The 19,236-nt window shown below is 37.5% G+C and overlaps 2 protein-coding genes and 1 long non-coding RNA gene across 17 annotated transcripts; 1 reads left to right on the top strand and 2 right to left on the bottom strand.

The window, feature by feature from the left end:
* Window positions 1-126: 126 nt before the first annotated feature.
* Window positions 127-2,887, bottom strand: LOC119987740 (disease resistance protein RGA2-like). The gene is made up of 2 exons (XM_038832661.1): window positions 313-2,887; window positions 127-263 (listed from the first exon to the last, which is right to left on the bottom strand). Exons 1-2 carry the CDS (start codon window positions 2,885-2,887, stop codon window positions 127-129), a joined length of 2,712 nt encoding a protein of 903 aa, XP_038688589.1.
* Window positions 2,888-7,404: 4,517 nt separating this feature from the next.
* On the top strand, window positions 7,405-8,980 carry LOC119988958. Of its 3 annotated transcripts, none has more exons than XR_005465700.1 (4): window positions 7,405-7,448; window positions 7,574-7,635; window positions 8,423-8,489; window positions 8,780-8,852. It is a non-coding gene; the product is annotated as an uncharacterized LOC119988958 (long non-coding RNA). The 3 variants fall into 3 exon arrangements; XR_005465701.1 differs by lacking the exon at window positions 7,405-7,448 and adding an exon at window positions 8,968-8,980 and having other exon boundaries at window positions 7,460-7,635; window positions 8,780-8,832; XR_005465699.1 differs by lacking the exon at window positions 7,405-7,448 and having other exon boundaries at window positions 7,463-7,635.
* Window positions 8,981-12,435: 3,455 nt separating this feature from the next.
* LOC119988956 lies at window positions 12,436-19,052 on the bottom strand. 13 transcript variants are annotated; one of them, XR_005465688.1, is made up of 11 exons: window positions 18,460-19,033; window positions 17,975-18,045; window positions 17,570-17,625; window positions 16,479-16,564; window positions 16,165-16,388; window positions 15,624-15,686; window positions 14,676-14,817; window positions 14,515-14,555; window positions 14,174-14,402; window positions 13,809-13,935; window positions 12,436-13,705 (listed from the first exon to the last, which is right to left on the bottom strand). XR_005465688.1 is itself a non-coding variant. In XM_038834226.1 (7 exons), exons 1-5 carry the CDS (start codon window positions 18,530-18,532, stop codon window positions 16,287-16,289), a joined length of 381 nt encoding a protein of 126 aa, XP_038690154.1. In that variant the 5' UTR covers window positions 18,533-19,052; the 3' UTR covers window positions 14,562-14,817; window positions 15,624-15,686; window positions 16,165-16,286. The 13 variants fall into 13 exon arrangements, 2 of the variants coding, with proteins under 2 accessions (XP_038690154.1, XP_038690155.1); XR_005465687.1 differs by lacking the exon at window positions 17,570-17,625 and having other exon boundaries at window positions 18,460-19,032; XR_005465689.1 differs by lacking the exons at window positions 17,570-17,625; window positions 17,975-18,045 and adding an exon at window positions 16,662-16,710 and having other exon boundaries at window positions 18,460-19,032.
* Between the last annotated feature and the right edge of the window lie 184 nt (window positions 19,053-19,236).

The raw sequence follows: 19,236 nt of genomic DNA, 5'->3' as shown, positions 1-19,236 counted from the left end.
CAAGAGATGGAAGAATCCAACATGTTTTATTTTGAAGAAAGCACATTGTCACAATATAGGGCTTCCTTTGATTGAGATATAATCAAAAGAAAACACTCAAAACTACAGAACTAGAAGAAGACATTTTTAGGGGAGATCGATCGGTAGAACACCATCAAAGCTAGCTTCTCTATTATACCAAACATCTTTGGCAGCGACGTGCAGACCTTCTTGTGAGACTGCAAGACTACGATCCTTGATCCTACGTGATGCTGCCTGAGCAACTGATCAACTAACCGTAACGAAGAAGATAAAAGTCAGTAGGGTTCTTACCAATATCTGGGTCTATATAGATGTGTGGGACAGGGGCAATCTTTGGCCACTCCTCACCTATTTCTGGCTGGAATCTTTCACTTAGTTGTGGAGAATTTAGAATCTTCAATTCCTTAAGGTTTGTGAGACAACCAAAGGAGTCTGGTAGAGACAATAAGCTAGGACAGTCTGCGACTGCAATCGTTTTGAGTGATTTGAAGTTGTGCAGCCACTCAGGCAAGGATGAAAAATTGGGAGAAGATCCAACACACAAGTATTCCAAAGTCTCCGAAGACCCTTGAAGCCATCTTGGCAACATAGTCAATTGTGGCAAACCAGCTAGCACTAGCAACTGAAGTTTCAAATTTTGACCACCGTCTTCCATCTCATCCATTAAATCCATGTGCATACATTGCCGAATAATCAATGTATCTAATGCAGTTAGGTTCCTCAGAATGTGTGACAAAGACACCAAGTTAGGACAAGAGTCGATGTACAATACTCTCAAAGGGAAGTGTACTGTTGGTTCAAAGAGGGATTCAAGATTGGTGCATCTGGACAGAGCCAGAGTTCTGAGAGATTTTAGGCACCCAATTCCATTCACTGTTAAACTCTTCTGTTTCGTGGTGATATGCAGATTTCTCAGGCTGATCATGTTCCGAATATCTCTTGGCAGATCCTCAAGTTCTACGCATCCATGTACGAGTAGAGTTTGTAGATTGTGGAGCTTGCAGATTGAGTTGGACATTTTCTTTAATCTACGATTGAAGCGCAAGAGAAGAGATCTCAGATGTTTCAGGTCACCAATAGAGCTGGGCAACAACTCAAATGATGAATAACTTAGATCCAACGACCTTAGAAACCTGAACTTAGAGATGCATGCATCAATGGAGGATTCACTTGTAACGGTTGCTTCTCCAAATGGGAAAAGAATACTCCTCACATTTCTTGGATTTTGTGGAAGACATGGAACCCCTTCACCAAATAAAGCTTCTGTATCGGAGATTGAAAGATGGCGTACACCTTCAGGTATACTCTTGGTTTGAAAATTGACAGTTGAGCACTCATTTTGAGCAACCAAGAGTGCAAGATCGTGTACCAAATCATGCATTGTAAACACGTAAAAATAACCACAATCCTCAAAATCCTGAAAGAATGATCTTGAGTATAACTCCTTAACATATTGGAAGCCAAGATATTCAGGTTCCTGGTTTCCATCTGGGGATTGAAGTAGACCGTTTGCCATCCAAAACTGAACCAAAAAAAAACTGTCGAACAAATAATCTTTTGGAAAGACGGAACAAATAGCGAAACATTGCTTCAATTGAGATGGCATTTGATCATAAGTCAGTCTTAGTGCAGGTAAAATATCCCCTTCATCCTGTTTTAGTTTCCATATCTCATCATTTCTTATGGATTTCCAGGACCGTTCTTCATTCTTCGAGTAGAGCAGGGTCCCTATGGTCCTCACTGCCAAAGGAAGCCCTCCACATTTCTTCACAATGTCCTCCCCAATTTCAAGGAGGTACGGGTAGCGCTCCTCTTCTCCTTCTTTGAACGCCCATTTTTTCAATAAACACAAACAATCCTCTTGTGGAAGACCTTTTAACATGTATCCTTCAGTAGTACCCAGCATTTCGGACACTCTATGATTACGTGTTGTTACAATGACTTGACTTCCAACGGCAGCTACTTCCAACAATTCTTTCAGCTCAACCCATTTACTGCGAATACGTTCGACTATCGACACATCGTCCAAGACAAGTAAAAATTTCTTTCCGTTTAGTTGATCTCGAATGCGAACTTGTAACTGGTCAGTATCCAAGTTACTAACATCTTGATCAGTTAAGGACTTGAGCATTTTTACTAGTATCTTCTTCTTGTCAAATTCATCCTCAGGGACACACGCCCACATTTTCAGTTGAAAATGTGCATCTACTCTCTTATCATTGTATAACATCTTAGCTAGAGTAGTCTTTCCCAACCCTCCTATTCCAACAATAGGGATAACAGAGATTATACCTGCAGCTTGATCATCTGATTTCAATAGAAACTCCATGAGTTTTTCCTTATCAGCATCTCTTCCAATAATATTTGATGCTCGCGCAAAGGAATCAGTCATCTCCCTTTCTCTGTGCCCCCCCATGCCATAAGTAACTAGCTCTGTAAGATGGAATTTAGACTTCTGAGCTGCTATATCATCTAGTCTCCCCTTAAGCTTCTTAATCTTATGACCTATTTTGAAACGGAATGCAAGTGGATTTGAGCTTGGAAAGAATAATCTGCGTACCTTGGTTTGTATGGTTCCATACTCTTTCACCACTTGCTTGCGAAGCCCTTGATAATTAAACTCATCCATCACGTCTTCGGCATCATAGAGGAAATCCTTAAGCCTCCCAAGCCAGATACGCAGCTCGTGGTTATGTGCCTTCTTCTCCTCGGCATCCAGGAGAACAGCTTTGATGGATAATAAGTTCTCAACAAGCTTTTTCATATTGCTCTCTACACCCCATGCCAAACATATTTCTTCATGGGCAAGAGAGCCTATCTTTCCCAAAACATTTTCTGCAATACTGAATAGAAATGTTTCTGCCATGTGTTTTGATACAAATGAAAGACACAAACTGGTTGGTTTAAGGAAGATTTGTTGAGCACGAAGAAATAAAATAAGTAAGATGAGACGTAATTTTTTAGTTTTGCATTTCTCTATTGATTGTTTGTTGCCGGAATCATACAATTTGGACCATGATCATGGAAAAAATATTAAAAAAAGAGTTGCAGATGAAAAAGTTGAATCTTGAGAAGTTTGGAGTGATGATTTTACGAAGTCAAATAGGAGGATTTTTGGGGAGTAGTTGTTACATTTAAATCATAGACTTACTTGTACGTGTTCTTTTATTCAACTAATGTGAACCCCACATATCGTATGCTTTAAGGAAATTTGGTACGAAGACATAAATGAAGACTTAAGACTAAAAATTAAGCGCGATAGTGAAACCGAGTTTGAACTTATTGTACGAGTTCGCGAATTCTTACAGAAGATGTGAGGGCTTTGGTCGCAGAGTTTGTTCTTGGCGGAAGGAACGTACTCTCTATTGACATTAAATTCTCAAATTATGGCATAATTTGTTCCTCAAATTATGGCATAATTTACTCCTCAAATTATGGAATAATTTGCTTTTCAAATTATAGAACATTTGTCCCATAATTTGCTCCTCAAATTATGGAACCTTTGTCCCATAATTTGCTCCTCAAATGATGGAACATTTGTCTTAGGGTGTAATGTTTGATCCCTATATATATGAGGTTGTAATTGTAATGTTTGATCAATATACATACACACCAAATATTGCCTCTATTCTTCTCTACAATTGCTCCTATTTTTCTACATGGTATCGAAGCAGGTCATGTTGTAGAAACATTACAGGGAGATATGGTAAATTACACCTCAAATTCAATTTCCCTTATAAATGAGTTTGCAACCTATCTTCAGGAGAAGGGAAGAGTAAATTACACCTCAAATTCAATACATGGAGCTTCTGGTATAGGACACTCTAATTCCACAACCCTCCTTGGTAAGTTTGCTGGGTTCTTATCAAACTCGGGACATCAATCCAATGACAACTTTGAAGGTATTTTCAGTGCATTCTCTACTGCTATAGAATTTAATACCGTGCATGATTTTTGGATTGTTGATTCTGGTGCCACCAATCATATGACAAATAAATTAACCAATTTGTCTGATTTCAAAAAATTTTCTACTCCATCCCATGTGTCAATTGCCAATGGCAATGGTGTTCCTGTTCTTGGTGAAGGTAAACTTAAATTGTTGTCTAAAGATGTGACTTCAATAGCTTTATATGTTCCATCTTTTCCAGTCAAGTTACTTTCGGTTAGAAAACTCACTCAAGCTTTAAATTGCTGTGTTATATTTCTTCCTCATGAGGTACTTTTTCAAGATCTTGTCACCAAGAAGATCATTGGTAGAGGATTTTTTCTACAAGGTCTCTACTACATCTCAGGAAATTTTCAACCTAGCAAAAGTACTCAAGTCTCGTTTTTTCCTTCTTCCTCGGCAGATCATGTTCTCTGGCATCAACGTTTAGCACATCCTTCAGATAATATTCTCACTAAATTGTTGCCAAATGTTGATACCAATTATTTTTCTTGTGAAATTTGTCATTTGTCAAAATCTACTAGATTACCTTTTGTGTCTTCTTCTTCTAGAACTACTAGAATGTTTGAACTTGTTCACTACGATGTTTGGGGACCTACTCTTGAATCAATTGACGGTTTTAAATACTTTGTTACATTTATTGATGATTTCTCACGTGTTACTTGGGTGTACTTGTTGAGATCAAAAAGTGAAGTTATGAATATCTTCAAAGATTTTCATATGCTTGTTCAGACTCAATTTTCCTCTAAAATTCAAACACTTTGTTCTGATAATGGCACAGAATTCATGTCTAAAAATATGACACAGTATTTATATTCTCATGGCATTGTGCATCAGACTAGTTGTGTTGGTACTCCTCAACAGAACGGAGTAGCAGAACGCAAAAATAGAGACTTGTTGGAAAAAACTCGTGCTTTGATGCTTCACATGCATGTTCCAAAAGTTTTTTGGTCTTATAGAGTATTAGCAGCAGTTCATATATCATTAATCGGCTTCCGAGCCGAGTGTTGTCTTTTAAATCTCCCCTTGAAGTTTTGCAGGAGAAAACTATTGACGTGTCTCACTTGAAAGTATTTGGTTGCACTTGCTTTGTGCATATACAAGCAGCTCATCGTGATAAGCTTGATGCCCGAGCTGCTAAGTGTATTTTTCTGGGGTATTCTTCGACCCAGAAAGGGTATAAATGTTATCATCCTGATTCTCGAAGATTATTTGTCTCTAGAGATGTTATGTTTGAAGAAGCAACACCTTATTATACAAATTCTCAAGATGATTTAGAGGAAGTGTTTCCCTTGCCTATATCCGAGATTATTTCTGAAGGGGTTCCTCACAAGCCTAATATTGCTGAGTTTGTTCCGCACCAGGCCGCTGAAAATCCTCCAACTGGACAAGCTGAACTCCTTCCAAATGTGCTAGCTGAAAATTTGGTTGAAAATCCTCCAGCCGAACAGCCCGAGAATCTCCAAGATGTGCATGTACTTGCTTCCACTAATAATCATGAGGTTTCACCGTCATTGGTTCGACGGAATCCTACTCGAAACCGCGTCCCTCCAACAAAACTTCAAGATTATGTCACTTTTTCTGCTTGTCATCCTCTCTCCAAGTATGTCACTTATCATCGTCTTTCCTCAGCTCATGTGGCATTTCTCACCGCTATTTCTACTGTTCATGAACCTAAGAATTTCAAGGAAGCAAATTCTCAGGAAATATGGCGACAAGCTATGGGTGAAGAGCTTCAAGCTCTTGCTGAAAATCAGACTTGGAGTGTTGTTAAACTTCCTCCTGGAAAACAACCAGTGGGGAGCCGCTGGGTATATAAAACTAAATTTCACTCGGATGGCACCATTGACAGACATAAAGCTCGCCTTGTGGCCCAGGGATTTACTCAAACCTTTGGTGTAGATTACAAAGAGACCTTTGCTCCTGTTGCTAAGATGAATACAGTGCGTACTCTCCTCTCAGTTGCCGTAAATTGTGGATGGTCTATGAGTCAAATGGACGTCAAAAATGCTTTCCTTCATGGGGATCTTGAAGAAGAAGTCTATATGAAACTACCTCCAGGACATCCACAGAGTTCGGATTATTCTTTGGTTTGTCACCTACACAAATCAATCTATGGGTTGAAACAATCTCCGCGTGCTTGGCACGCCAAGTTAAGTACCGTTCTTCAAGAGGTTGGTTTCTCTCGCAGTACAGCTGATTCTTCCTTGTTCATTCGTCATTCTTCCAATACTATAGTGGTGGTCCTAATTTATGTTGATGATCTTATTATTGCTGGGAATAGTATTGATGCTATTTCTCAACTCAAAACCACTCTTCGATCTCGATTTCCTATTAAGGATCTTGGTTCCTTAAATTACTTTCTTGGCATTGAAATGGCAGTTTCCAGCAAAGGTTTATTTCTAAATCAAAGGAAGTATATTCTTGATTTGCTAGAGGAAACTGAAATGATGAATTCAAAACCAGCATCCACTCCACTGGATAGCAAATTAAATCTTGATACAGCCAGTGAACCTTTACAAGGAGTTAGTGATTACCAAAGGCTGGTTGGTAAGCTCATTTATCTCACTATTACTCGACCTGACATTGCTTATGGTGTAAGTCTTGTTAGCCAGTTCATGCACGCTCCTACTCTTTTCCATTTGGGCATTGTCAAACGAATCTTACGTTATCTCAAGGGTTCTATTGGTCGTGGCATAGTTCTAGCTAAGCACGGTCACTTACGGATTACAGGATATAGTGATTCTGATTGGGCTGGAAATGCCCTTGATCGAAAGTCCACTTCTGGCTATTGTATGTTTGTTGGTGAAAATCTTGTTTCTTGGCGTAGCAAAAAACAACATGTGGTTGCTCTTTCTAGTGCTGAAGCTGAATATCGTGCAATGGCATCCAGTGCATGTGAACTAATATGGCTTAAGAGTTTGCTCGCAGATTTGGGTTTTCCAATTAGTCTTCCTATGACTCTCTTTTGTGATAATCAGGCTGCTATGCATATTGCTGTTAATCCCGTGTTTCATGAACGCACAAAACATATTGAAGTTGATTGTCATTTTATTCGTCATCAAGTTCAGAATCAAGTTATTCAAACAGTTTACACTCGAAGCCATGATCAACTTGCTGATGTTTTTACAAAGGTTCTGTCTTCTGGTCATTTTCACCTATTATTGTCCAAGCTTGGCTCAATCAATCCTCTTGATCCAGCTTGAGGGGGAGTATTGACATTAAATCCTCAAATTATGGCATAATTTGTTCCTCAAATTATGGCATAATTTGCTCCTCAAATTATGGAATAATTTGCTCCTCAAATTATGGAACATTTGTCTTAGGGTGTAATGTTTGATCCCTATATATATGAGGTTGTAATTGTAATGTTTGATCAATATACATACACACCAAATATTGCCTCTATTCTCTACAATTGCTTCTATTTTTTCTACACTCTCTTTCTGGTCACTGCGTTCCCTGTCTTTACATTGAGAAGGTTCTTAATTTCTTCCTCTTCTTGTTACAGTTGCTTGTGTTTTTTTTCTTCTTCTTCGAATTCCTATTTATTTATGGAATTCTTCCGGTCTTCTTTACTGTTCAAATTTGTGCTTATACTGCCAGAACTGCTTCCCAAAGAGAGTTCACTCCAGTCATAGATGTGGCAGGGTTCCTCTGATGACCAGGTATCATGTCTCACTGTATATGATTGGGTCCAATGAACTCAGTATCATTTCGTCTTTCCCTTCTTATGCTGTTCTAAATGCGGCTATGGTTTACACAATTTCTATCAATTCGGTGGCCATTAGCTAATTTTAAACCCCAGTTATTGCTGTTCACAGTACCACACTAAAAGCAAAAATTTTATTGCTGTAAGAAATTTGTCTTTTGTTCTGCATTTAGTTTTGTCATGAGATCATCATCACCATGGAGTCTCCTAGATCCTAAACAACCACTGTCATGTCTCTTACTAGTGTACTTCAATTTTTTGTTTCTTTTTGCAATGCACTTGTCTTCTGTAATCAGGGTAGTCTTCTTTTGGGGGTAAATAGAAATAACTCAATCGATTGTTACAATGATAGAATGCTATGGCTTAAGCATGGAGAGATTGTTTTCAGCCAAGAGTGCTATCAATTAAAACATATATATACTTGCTAATTTCCTTTCCACGATTGTGTTTAGAGTTCGGTATATTGAAATTCTGCTTTTTGGGAACCTAAGCTGCTAGAACATACTTTGTGCATCTCGCAAATGTGATGCTTTGTATTTTTTCTTCTTTTGTCCAGTGTCTTCTGTTTTCTCTCGCTGATGTTGTAACTAAAAGATAACTAACTTGTTCAATCAAAACAACCCTAAACTCAATACTTTCAAAAAAACACAAAACCTGACATTGTTTCTTGGAATGCTAATTGCTGGTTGTGGTCATCAAGAGCGATATGAGTCGGCTCTACAATCTTTTTGGCGAATGAATAGGTAAGGATTATGTATCAAGTACTCTTAAAGCTTGTGCTGGAATGGGTCTCAAGAAATTGGGTAGACAGTTGCACTCATGCTTAATCAAGATGGATGCCAAGTCAGATTCTTTTGTCGGCATGGGACTTATAGATATGTATTCAAATTGTCATTTGATGGATGATGTGAGAATGGTGTTTAAGTTAATGCCAGAGAATGACTTAATTACATGGAATGCTGTGATCTCTGGGCATTCATTTAATGGCATTCATTTAATGGAGCAGACATGGAAGCCGTTATACTTTTTCCTTGGATGCACTGGGGAGGAGTGGTATTCAACCAGATAACTTTATCAACTGTCCTTAAATCCGTAGGCAGCTTGCAGGCTATCAGTGTTTGTCTGCAAGTTCATGCACTTGCTCAGAAATCAGGTTTTGAATTTGACAGCTATGTTGTGAATAGCCTCATCAATGCATATGGCAAATGTGGCCATGTAGCAGATGCATCAAAGATATTTAGAGAAAGCCCAATCGCCGATTTTGTAACTTTCACATCTATGATTACAGGTTATGTTCTAGACAGGCAAAAAACAATATTCAAAACCTGATTTCTGATGCCGAAAATGTGGTCAACTGCGTTAAATTGTGAGTGAAATCAATTCCCTGCAACTTCAGTTTCGAACTCGCCGCGGTGTGATGATATCATAACGCATCGCTCGACCAAATAATTTGTTACTTCAACACGGCCCGTTTAAGTCAAAAGCGGTGTGTTTGGTAGGTGCAAACAAAAAACCAAACGCACCCAATGCCTCTCGACATACTTTCTCCGAATCATGTGTGTTCCGAGTCCTGAACCCAACTTTTCGCGGCTCCTTCCATCCCAACGAAACCCATTTGCCAAGCAAAGCTGTGGGCGCAGAACATGAGCTATTCGGACATACCACAAGCTGCTCGGACGTCAGTCGCAGATTTCAGGATTTTTTATTAATATAAAATCTTTGTTTTGAGAGGGTTCTTTCTAGGGTTTTAAAGAGAGATGGAAAACAAAGTGAGGAGAGTTTTGTGAGATCATTATTGAGTGAACAATGGTGTGATTTCTTGTGAGATTCTCAAGGGTTGTGATCAAGGCTTGTTCTCATGCAACTATTCTTACAAGGGCTTGCACTCTGTTGATTTATGTTATTTTGTTCCTAATGTTATGTGGGCATTTTCATTTTGCTTTGATGTTACTCCTGTCTTCTAACTATTTGGGGCATGCTCTGCTATGTATTTTTTTTTCTCCCCATGCAGTTTTTATCTGCTCTCGCTGTGATCTGTCGTTGGTGTTTCCGATTCAGAGGAGTGTGCTGGAGGTTTGTGGTTTTTTTTTTTCTCCCTATTCTTTGTTGTTTTTTTGGGTCTGTGCCAGTTTTTCCTATATTTGTGCTTTAATTTAACTTTTCTTCTTTTTTTTTGGTCCCTGATTTGTTGTTTGTTGGGTTTTGGGTTTGTTCATCTCATTTTCTTTGTTGTTTGTGCAGCCTTTTCCTGCTTTTCCTTTGATGGTTTGGTTTGATTTGTTACGTTTTTATGCTTTTTATTTTTCCCTGTTCTCTTATATGCTCGATAGTCTATCTAGAATGGTTAGTTTAAGATTTATGGAAAGTATTGGGGGTGTTATCTAATTTTGTTGTAAATCCACACCCCCATACACACCAACAATATTGTCCGCTTTCCGATTCATGTGGATACGTCGGACCCGCACGACTTTGTTTCTCCTTAGACCCAAGAAGGTGGGCTAGGCCCGACCCACTCAAGCCTAGGAAAAGGCCTTGATGGTGGTAAGAGGTGGGCTTAGCCTTATAAACAAGGCATGAGTGCCCACATCTTTAGATGTGTGACTTTTACAATTCTCTCTCAGCTTTTTGACTCCCTTTTTTTTGCGAAATTTTAATTCCCTACTTTTTTCAGCCATTTCTGTAAAGTTAATGAGGCTAAACAGAATTTGGTTATTCACGCATATTTTCATCCGTTAATGGTGCGTATTAATAATAATTACAGTTTGTGGTTGACTATTACCAAGTATATATTACATGAATCACAATGAGATAGGCATTTTTCTGCATGATTTGCTTTTTAACACAATTAGGAATTGCACTCTCTAATTTCTGTTAAGCAACCATGATAACCTGGTGTGATTGCAAAAGTAACTTGGTCCACTTCGTGATTTGGCATGCCTATCGCAGCCTATTGATTAATAGGCACCTATTATTTGTTGATCAGCATATTTGCTTATAAATTAAGAATGCCATGTTCATAATCGTGAAAGGGTATAATGCTAGATATTGGGCATTCTGTGACCTACTTTTCTTTTTATCTGTTCTCATCCCAACCTCCATTTGTTTCTTTGTTTTTTTCCCTGTTAGAGATTATTGAGGCCTGAAATTTTGATTTTGTTGTTGGTGATTTTAAAGGAACCCAGAGGAGATCCCATGTGTTCAGACCAGTGCTGAGTATATTGTTGGCTGAAATCGAGCTTTCACCAATAAAGACAAATCTGCTGCCCATTTGAAGGTTCCAATTCCATCCCTTTATTTTTTTTTCATTGATTTTTAGTAATTTAGGCCCTTCTATCTATATGTTCTGTGATGGATTTCGATAAATGATTTGCTACATGTCCGTTCGGGTTTCTGATGAATTAATACCAAGTAAAGGAATATGAAAAAAAACGATTTAACTTTTGTTTCTCCTTTCTCTAAAATAGTTTGGAACAAGAATCAAATTTTTTCCACCTCGTAGATCATGTGCAGTAAGTATTTACTCTTACTACTTGAACTCGACCAATTTCATTTGGTTCAATTGAGTGCATTATATTTCATTTAATATTTCTGGATTGGTTTTCCAATATTATTGCGTGCTATGTTTATCCTCTGTTGTCCTAATATCAGACGCTTACGCTCTGTTTAATTTGTCTCACTTTTTTTTTCCCAGGTGTGGTGTTTATCTGTTGTTTAGGCTTATGTTTCTTGGTGTTTATGTCGGTGTTGTTGATGTGATTCTTAGACAAGCCGTAGCAGTAGTTAGATCCCAAACTTTGTCTAAAAAAGCTCGGCTGTGTGTTCAGACCGGTGTTGAGTTTGTTGTCGGCTAAAATCAAGCTTTCAGCAATAAAGAAAAATCTGCTGCCCATTTGAAGGTTCCAGTCCATTGATTTTTTTCCCTTGTTTTTTAGTAATATAGTCCCTTCTATGATCTATCTGTTATGTGATGGTTACTACATGTCCCTTCTATCTGTTCCTTTGATGTTGCTGCAGTATCAACAACCCAATTTAAGTGTTTTCTTAGCCAACTTCTATACATGAATATTAGTAATTTATTCCATGAAAATTTTGATTAGTATCCTTGTTACTATAATGAAAAGTTGTGGAGGTGAATTGAGGGTGGAAATTGAACTGGCTATGATTTTTGGAAGCATACGAACTTTTGTCATATCATCGATCATTACCTGCCTTCACAACAACATTATCCCGCTGCAATGCGTGGACTGTCAGCTAGTAATGCTTCAAAATAATAAATGCATAAACAAAGACTACTGACCAGGAAAAGTCTTCAATATATATTACAGCTTGCTTTCAAAATTATAGCACTAACATCAATAATTGAGAAACTAGGGAACAAAGACCGGCTAAAGTCTTAGTCGATAAGTCATTGCTTTGGATCGTTAACTAGAACTTGTTAAAATTCTTAATATCATTGATTCTATTAAAAGCGAGTTTGATTGGTTCAACTACATGTTCTCAATCTGTTGAAGGCCAAAGTATTTTGTTATGGTTGATCAAGATCATGTTTTGAGTCATTTAAGAAGGTAGAGGATTTCGTCATAGTAACTAAATATACCAAAAAACATGTTTTCGGGTTTGAGAAAATATTGCATAAATCCAAAAAAAGAAAGAAAGAAAGAAAAGTCAATGAGTCAATGACCAAGTCCTTACTCCATCAAAAAGATATTCATTGTCTGGAGAAAATAGCATTTCTGTAATGCGTATTGAAGACTACTAGCTGACAGCCCGCGCTTTGCAGCGGGATAATATCATTGTGAAGGCAGGTAATGATCGGTGATATGACAAAAGTTTGTCTGCATCCAAAAATCACAGCCAGTTCAATTTCCATCCAAAATTCACCTCCACAACTTTTCAATACAGTTCCCTCAATAAGGATACTAATCAAAATTTCCATGGAATAAATTACTAATATTCATCTATAGAAGTTGGCTAAGAAAATACTTAAATCGGGAAGCTGATGTTCTGGTCTGCTTCTGCTGTTTGTTTCTATGGTGACTGACACAAAAGGTAGCAGCAGCAACATGAAATGAACAGATAGCTCCAATCCCATTTAAGCTCCACTTCCATATGTTCAATCCACCACTACTGTTCTCCCAATTGACATGCTCTCTCTATCCCCATCAATTTCACTCTTCATGTTCATCATTCCCTATATCATTCTCAACTTCTTTCCTTGGAGAAGTAACGATCTCCATGGTTTCACTTCTGTCCCCAACATTGAATGTACCAGCATCACTTTGAGGCAGGACCCCCCCAGGACTGAGCTTAGGGGAGTAAGTTTTCATGTCGACAAATTTATTCCAATCCCACACCCCATACGGAAAGTCAAAAACTGAAAAATTAAAAGGAAAAACACCAAAACAGTCACAATGACAACAAACAAACAAAAAAACCACTCATCGCGAGCTTCCAATCCGTGATCAAAAGCTACAATGAAAAAAGAGAAAAAAAACAAATAGATATTAAAATTCAGCATTTGACAGGGGAACTAAAAAGTGCAAACGAAGATGAATACAAACCTAGATAGAAGAATCAAAATGGTACACCACCAACATGAAAATCGGTATTTATTTACCCAGACAGAAATAGCATCCAAATTTCATTTCACTGACACAATTCCACCCACTTGGAAGGATCCAAAACTCAAAACCAAGTTTGTACACCTCAGACAGAGACGTCGTATTCTCCTCCATATCGAACAGGCGAATCTCTATCTCATTCTCCCAAGGCAGAGTTACCAATGCCTGGAACCACCTTGCCACATACATCTTGGGTTTACAATTTCCAATGCTAGGTAATGAAATGAAATGCTCCACCTCAACAAATAAAATGCTACTTTTGAAAATCTAATCCAATTCAATCCTTGAAAGTCCAAAACTAAAACTAAGCACAGAAATCATAAATCGAATTCCCAAGTAAAGTATTTAAATGACATACCAGACCATGTCTAAACAGATCGAAAAGCTCACTCCACACAACATTATCTGCCAAAGAAAGTAGAGGAATAAAAATGGGCATTTCAAATCGACGGGAAACAAATTTAGCCAAGAAATGGGAATAAAAAACAGCACCATAACTATTTCATACCTCATCAGTGTGTAATTAGTAAAGCCTAAAGGTCATGCTCGGTGTATATCCAGACCATGCATCTCCCCATTGGTATGACTCAGTTAGATAGAATACCTCTTCTACAATTGATTGTAACTGTCAAGACCTATATTCGTTGTCAAATAGACATCAGTCCACAGACTCACACCCAGGCATCATAATTAATAGCAAAACAGAATGCATAAGACATAGTATAACCAATAAATTCACAGCTATGTCAATCGGAATTTTAAGTTGTAGGTCAATTACAATAGTAAAGGAAGATATTGTACTACTTCGAAAGGTACAACCATATTCACTCACTAATAAACAAAATAACATAAAGAAAAAAGAAAAAAAGATACCTTTTCTCTGTACATATTCTTGAGACTGCCGCCTCCTCATCCATGGACTGATCAAACTTCTGATCCAAAGCCTACATACTACCTTTATTGTTCTCATTGTCATCGTCAGTTTCCATTGTTGCAGCCATCTGAAACTAAATTCCTATTGAATTTCTCAGTTTTCACGAACTGTATCTCGATATCCCCTTGTCTAGATATAAACCCCGCAAAATTAAAGACGACTCTAAATCTAGAACAAAATTTTCAAATCAAATAGAAAGAAAGTCAGATCTATCTAATCGTGCAAAGTGATCTAAGACAATTCTCAAAATTCAATCTACAAACCAATAAGCAACACTTACTCAGACCAATCTTGGGTTTTCGCATTAGAATCAAACCTACTCTGCAATGATAGCAACAACAAAATTATAGAATTGGATGGTAACTAAAAAGAAATAACCAAGAAATGGATGTAAGAAAGATGCTGATCATAACCAAAAATTCTTCATGCCAAGTAAAGCACCTATTGAAGCACTGTAAACCTCTCTGTCTTTCATTGTGGCCTTCCAGTAGCTAGCTCCAGTGGCTCTGTTTTTTAAACCCAGTTGGGTGCTTCCTGTCTCTGAAGCTAAAGAAGCACCACTTTTTTCCCATCTTTGCCCCATCTGTCCAATTAATTAATTTATCAACGCATCCCATCCAGGTCAACTCGCATAAGTCGATCGAAATATAATAATTAGAATCACCAGCATTAAAATTTTCAAGTAGAAATCATTTGCTTAACTATCCAGTAAAATGATGATGATAATGACAACCACCATATGACTATAGAGAAAAGTTAAGAATATGACTCCCAATTTTCACCAAGAACTCTCTTTCAATGACAGGTCATGTCTTGTGCTCCTTAAAACTTTAGGTCCAGTTCATGAGGAAAGAACATAAAAGCCTTTCAGATATTAAAGACCCAACTACACCATTCTATTTATACTAAGGGTAAAAGATATTATGGTCTAACAGTGTACTTAGAGAATGTAAAATAATCCCTCCTTCGATCTAACTTAATAAATACTCCATTGGAAATAATAGTTCCCAATCCCTATGCACGATAATGGCAATGACATAGTCCCACAGACCATGGTCACTTCTTGTCAAACAATAGTCGTCCATCTAAAGCATATGGAACCCAACGCCATCAAAAATAACCAAACGCAAAAAATCTGACTACGACCGCGGCCCGTCTTAGAATGACACTAACAATACATACATAAACACAAACAAAAATAACCTGGACAATAATTAACAAAACCAGGGGGAGATTCCACATAAAAAGCAGACGAAAGAGGTCAACCAATAGTCCAGGTAAATCAGATAAGACAGGAAAAATTATTAAAGCAACACCAATGAGAAGAAAATAGCAAAACCCTGTAAGAATAGCTGCATGAGAACACAGATGAAGCCCCAATAAACTAACCTGCCAGGTATCCCAAAGAACTGCAGATGCCAAGCTTTAAAAGACCATCAACAAAGGTAACACCTACATATAAGGAGACCCAAAGATTTGGTTATCATAGCCAAGCAACTTGAGTTTTAGGAAGTGTTCGATGAGTTCTTCGTTTGTTGGCAAAAATATGGACCATCGCACTCATATGTATTATGCTTATCATCTTCCACTCTCTTCTTGTTTATAGTCATAAAAAGTCAAGTTTCAAGGAAAAACCAAAGTTAGATGGACTGAAATATAACTAAAATGGTCATTTAAGTATGAATGACAAACAGAAACTGGTCATCGATGACTTATAACTAAAAAGGTTAGTATGATTAACAATTTTAAAAGAAAAAACAAAAAGCTAACACTATAAGCAATTAGAACTAATCTTTCTAAAAGCACTAAAAATTACACATCATATTTGCTAAAAGCCATTAAATTTGACAATTGTGAGATCATATACATATATATTTCACAACTAACTAAACTTATGCCAAGTAAATTTAAAGAGGCTTAGAATATTTACCAGTTCATCTTCCTAGATAGTCTGGACATGAATTATCTTGAACAATACTGTTGTCTCTTTTGATAGTAGAATGCATACTTTTGTATCGTTGTCGGGAGGAATGTATTGATGAATTACCTTGTCTAGGAGGATGGCCAATTGAAAGAAATAACCAAGATTCCAACAAATCCATTGCTTTTAGATAAAACAAATAAAGATGCAATGCTCGCCATGGCCACAAGAACCTGAAGAGGAGAATTCAAAGAAGAACATGAATTTTTGAGAGTGCAAGTCATCATGATTCCTTTCGGTGAGATTATGGTTTCTAAACCCACCATGGAATATGCAGAATGTGCATAGTTAGAAGCTCCAAAATTCACTTCATCAAAGAAAAAATCCATTGAATTGATTGGTTGTGTAGCTGCGACAAATTGTAGGATAGACATAGAAGAAATCAAGTTTAGTTAACGAAAGCAGTAAAAGGAATTTATGCTTTTGGAGATTTGCAGACAAAATACCGGGATGGCTATGCCTATAAGATGCAAAACATAAACACGGTAAAAAAACCTGGATGAGAAAACAAAGATAAGAAAGATAAAGTAATTATCTAAAATGATGAAAGAATGTAAGTATGAAGATAAACAACAAAGAAACTGGTACAAAAAGAAAAACACAATTAAAACATGGATTTTAAATAACGTACAAAAAATATGAGATGCAACTTATATAAACACCATCACCAATAACCAAATGCACGAAATCTATTCATGGAAACGGCCCGTCTAAGAAAACACCCCATTAAACGGACATAAACACAGTAAGAAAACCTGGATGAGAAAATAAAGATAAGAAAGATAAAGTAATTATCAAAAATGATGAAAGAATGAATAGATGCTATTTGTGTAAAGCAGATTCGGAGTCTATTAATCACCTGTTCCTACGATGCCACTGGTCCAGAAAGGTCTGGGAAAATGTTTGGAAGATGTTGGGGCTATGGTGGGTCTCTCACAATACTGTAGAAAAAGAGCTACTTGCGTGGGCTTCTATTGGAAAAGACAAGCACCAAAAGAATTTCTTTCAACTCATTCCTATGTCAGTTATGTGGCTGATTTGGAAAGAAAGGAACAACAGAATCTTCGAAAATAAGGAATCCTCCCTAGACTTGTTTATTGTAAATTGGTTTGCTTGTCTAAAATTCTGGAGTCTGTCTTTCCCTAGAAATGTTTTTGATCTTATTAACTACTCGTCCTTGTTGTAGTTGTGGGTTGCACCCCTTTGGTGTTTGAATAAATTTTTCTATTCAAAAAAAAAAATGATGAAAGAATGTAAGTATGAAGATAAACAACAAAGAAGCTGGTAAAAAAAGAAAAACACAATTAAAACATGGATATTAAATAACATACAAAAGATATGAGATGCAACTTACATAAACACCATCACCAATAACCAAAGGCACGAAATCTATCTACGGAAACGGCCCGTCTAAGAAAACACCCCATTAAAACGGACATAAACACGGTAAAAACACTTGGATGAGAAAACAAAGATAAGAAATATAAAGTAATTATCAAAAACGATGAAAGAATGTAAGTATGAAGATAAACTACAAACTTGGTTTTGAGTTTTGGATCCTTCTAAGTGGGTAGGATTCATTTGGGGTGTTTTGTTACAATGATAGAATGCTATGGCTTAAGCATGGAGAGACTGTTTTCAGCCAAGAGTGATATCAATTAAAACATATATATACTTTATAATTTCCTTTCCACAATTGTGTTTAGAGTTCGGTATATTGAAATTCTGCCTTTTGGGAACCTAAGCTGCTAGAACATACTTTGTGCATCTTGCAAATGTGATGCTTTGTATTTTTTCTTCTTTTGTCCAGTGTCTTCTGTTTTCTCTCGCCTAAAACACCAAAACATAAGCCAAACAATAAACCAACAATCAAAAATAAATACACGGAGCGATTGAATACCAGAACAACAAAAGCAAATTATAAATACATGGCCATAGAAAAATTAACAAAGAAGCAAAAACACCTATTAACAACAGAACAGAAGACAACAAAGAAGACGAAAAAAACAAAAGACAAACTCACAAACCCCATGACACTCCTCCCAATCAGAAACACCAAACAACAGAAGATAAACACCACATCTTGCAAAAAAAAGGCCCAGACAAAGTAAAAAGAGTAAGCAATAAAAGACAAATAGAATATGACAAACAAAATCGCAGCGGAACAACAAAAGGGTTAAGAGTTCAAGGCGACGATCGACGAAATACAGGACGCAAAAATAAACAGGAAGATCTAAGACTCACCAAGCATAGGAAGAGCAAAGCGCAACAGGAACAACAAATGGATGCAAGGAACACATCCAAGTATAGACGCCATCGCCAGGAGAAAGCAACGTCCCAGCGAGTACCTTTAGACTTGTCGACGTAGAAGAGAGAGTCGCTAGGAAGATCAGTGAGGGAGCCACCGGAGAGCGCGTGTTTGGCGGATTTTTTGAAGAAGTCTTCGATTTCGGCAACGCTTATGTTTGGCTCTCCAAGCTTTCTTCCCCTTCCTTGATCTCTTCGCTTTCTTTCCTATCTCTATTGGCTCGCAACTTCAGGCTTGGCCAAGAGCCGCCTCAGCAATGGCCGCATAACTCACATGAAGATTGGACAGATGTTATACCAATGATGATGAGAAACACATATTGCCATAAGGAAGACGGGTAGATACGAAAGGAAGAAAATGGATTTATGCATAGCAAACAGAGGAAGATTCGTGAAGGAAGATAATGGACTGATGCATCGCTTGACGATTTCAGAGAGAGAGTCGCGTAAGGTGAAAGCTTCGGGAGAAAAACCAAAAACAGGGGAAAACCAAGAATAGACGCAAACAAAAAAAAAGCAACGCACATGGGACCCATAAAACAGTAGAGAGACACAAACGCGCGAGTATCATAAAAGAAAACAACTCGCCACGAGGTGGCTCGAAAACCACGCACTTTTATATATAGATAGACTACGAAAGGTCTTAGTCCTTGCTCTAGTTTGGTATAAAGACAAATGAAAAAGACCAAGACTAAAAATTAAGGTCATCCATTC

This window comes from Tripterygium wilfordii, chromosome 21 (assembly GCF_013401445.1).
Source record: "Tripterygium wilfordii isolate XIE 37 chromosome 21, ASM1340144v1, whole genome shotgun sequence".
Taxonomy (NCBI): Eukaryota; Viridiplantae; Streptophyta; class Magnoliopsida; order Celastrales; family Celastraceae; genus Tripterygium; species Tripterygium wilfordii.
Note: the sequence above shows the minus strand (reverse complement) of the source record. Positions and strands in the feature narration are given on the sequence as shown.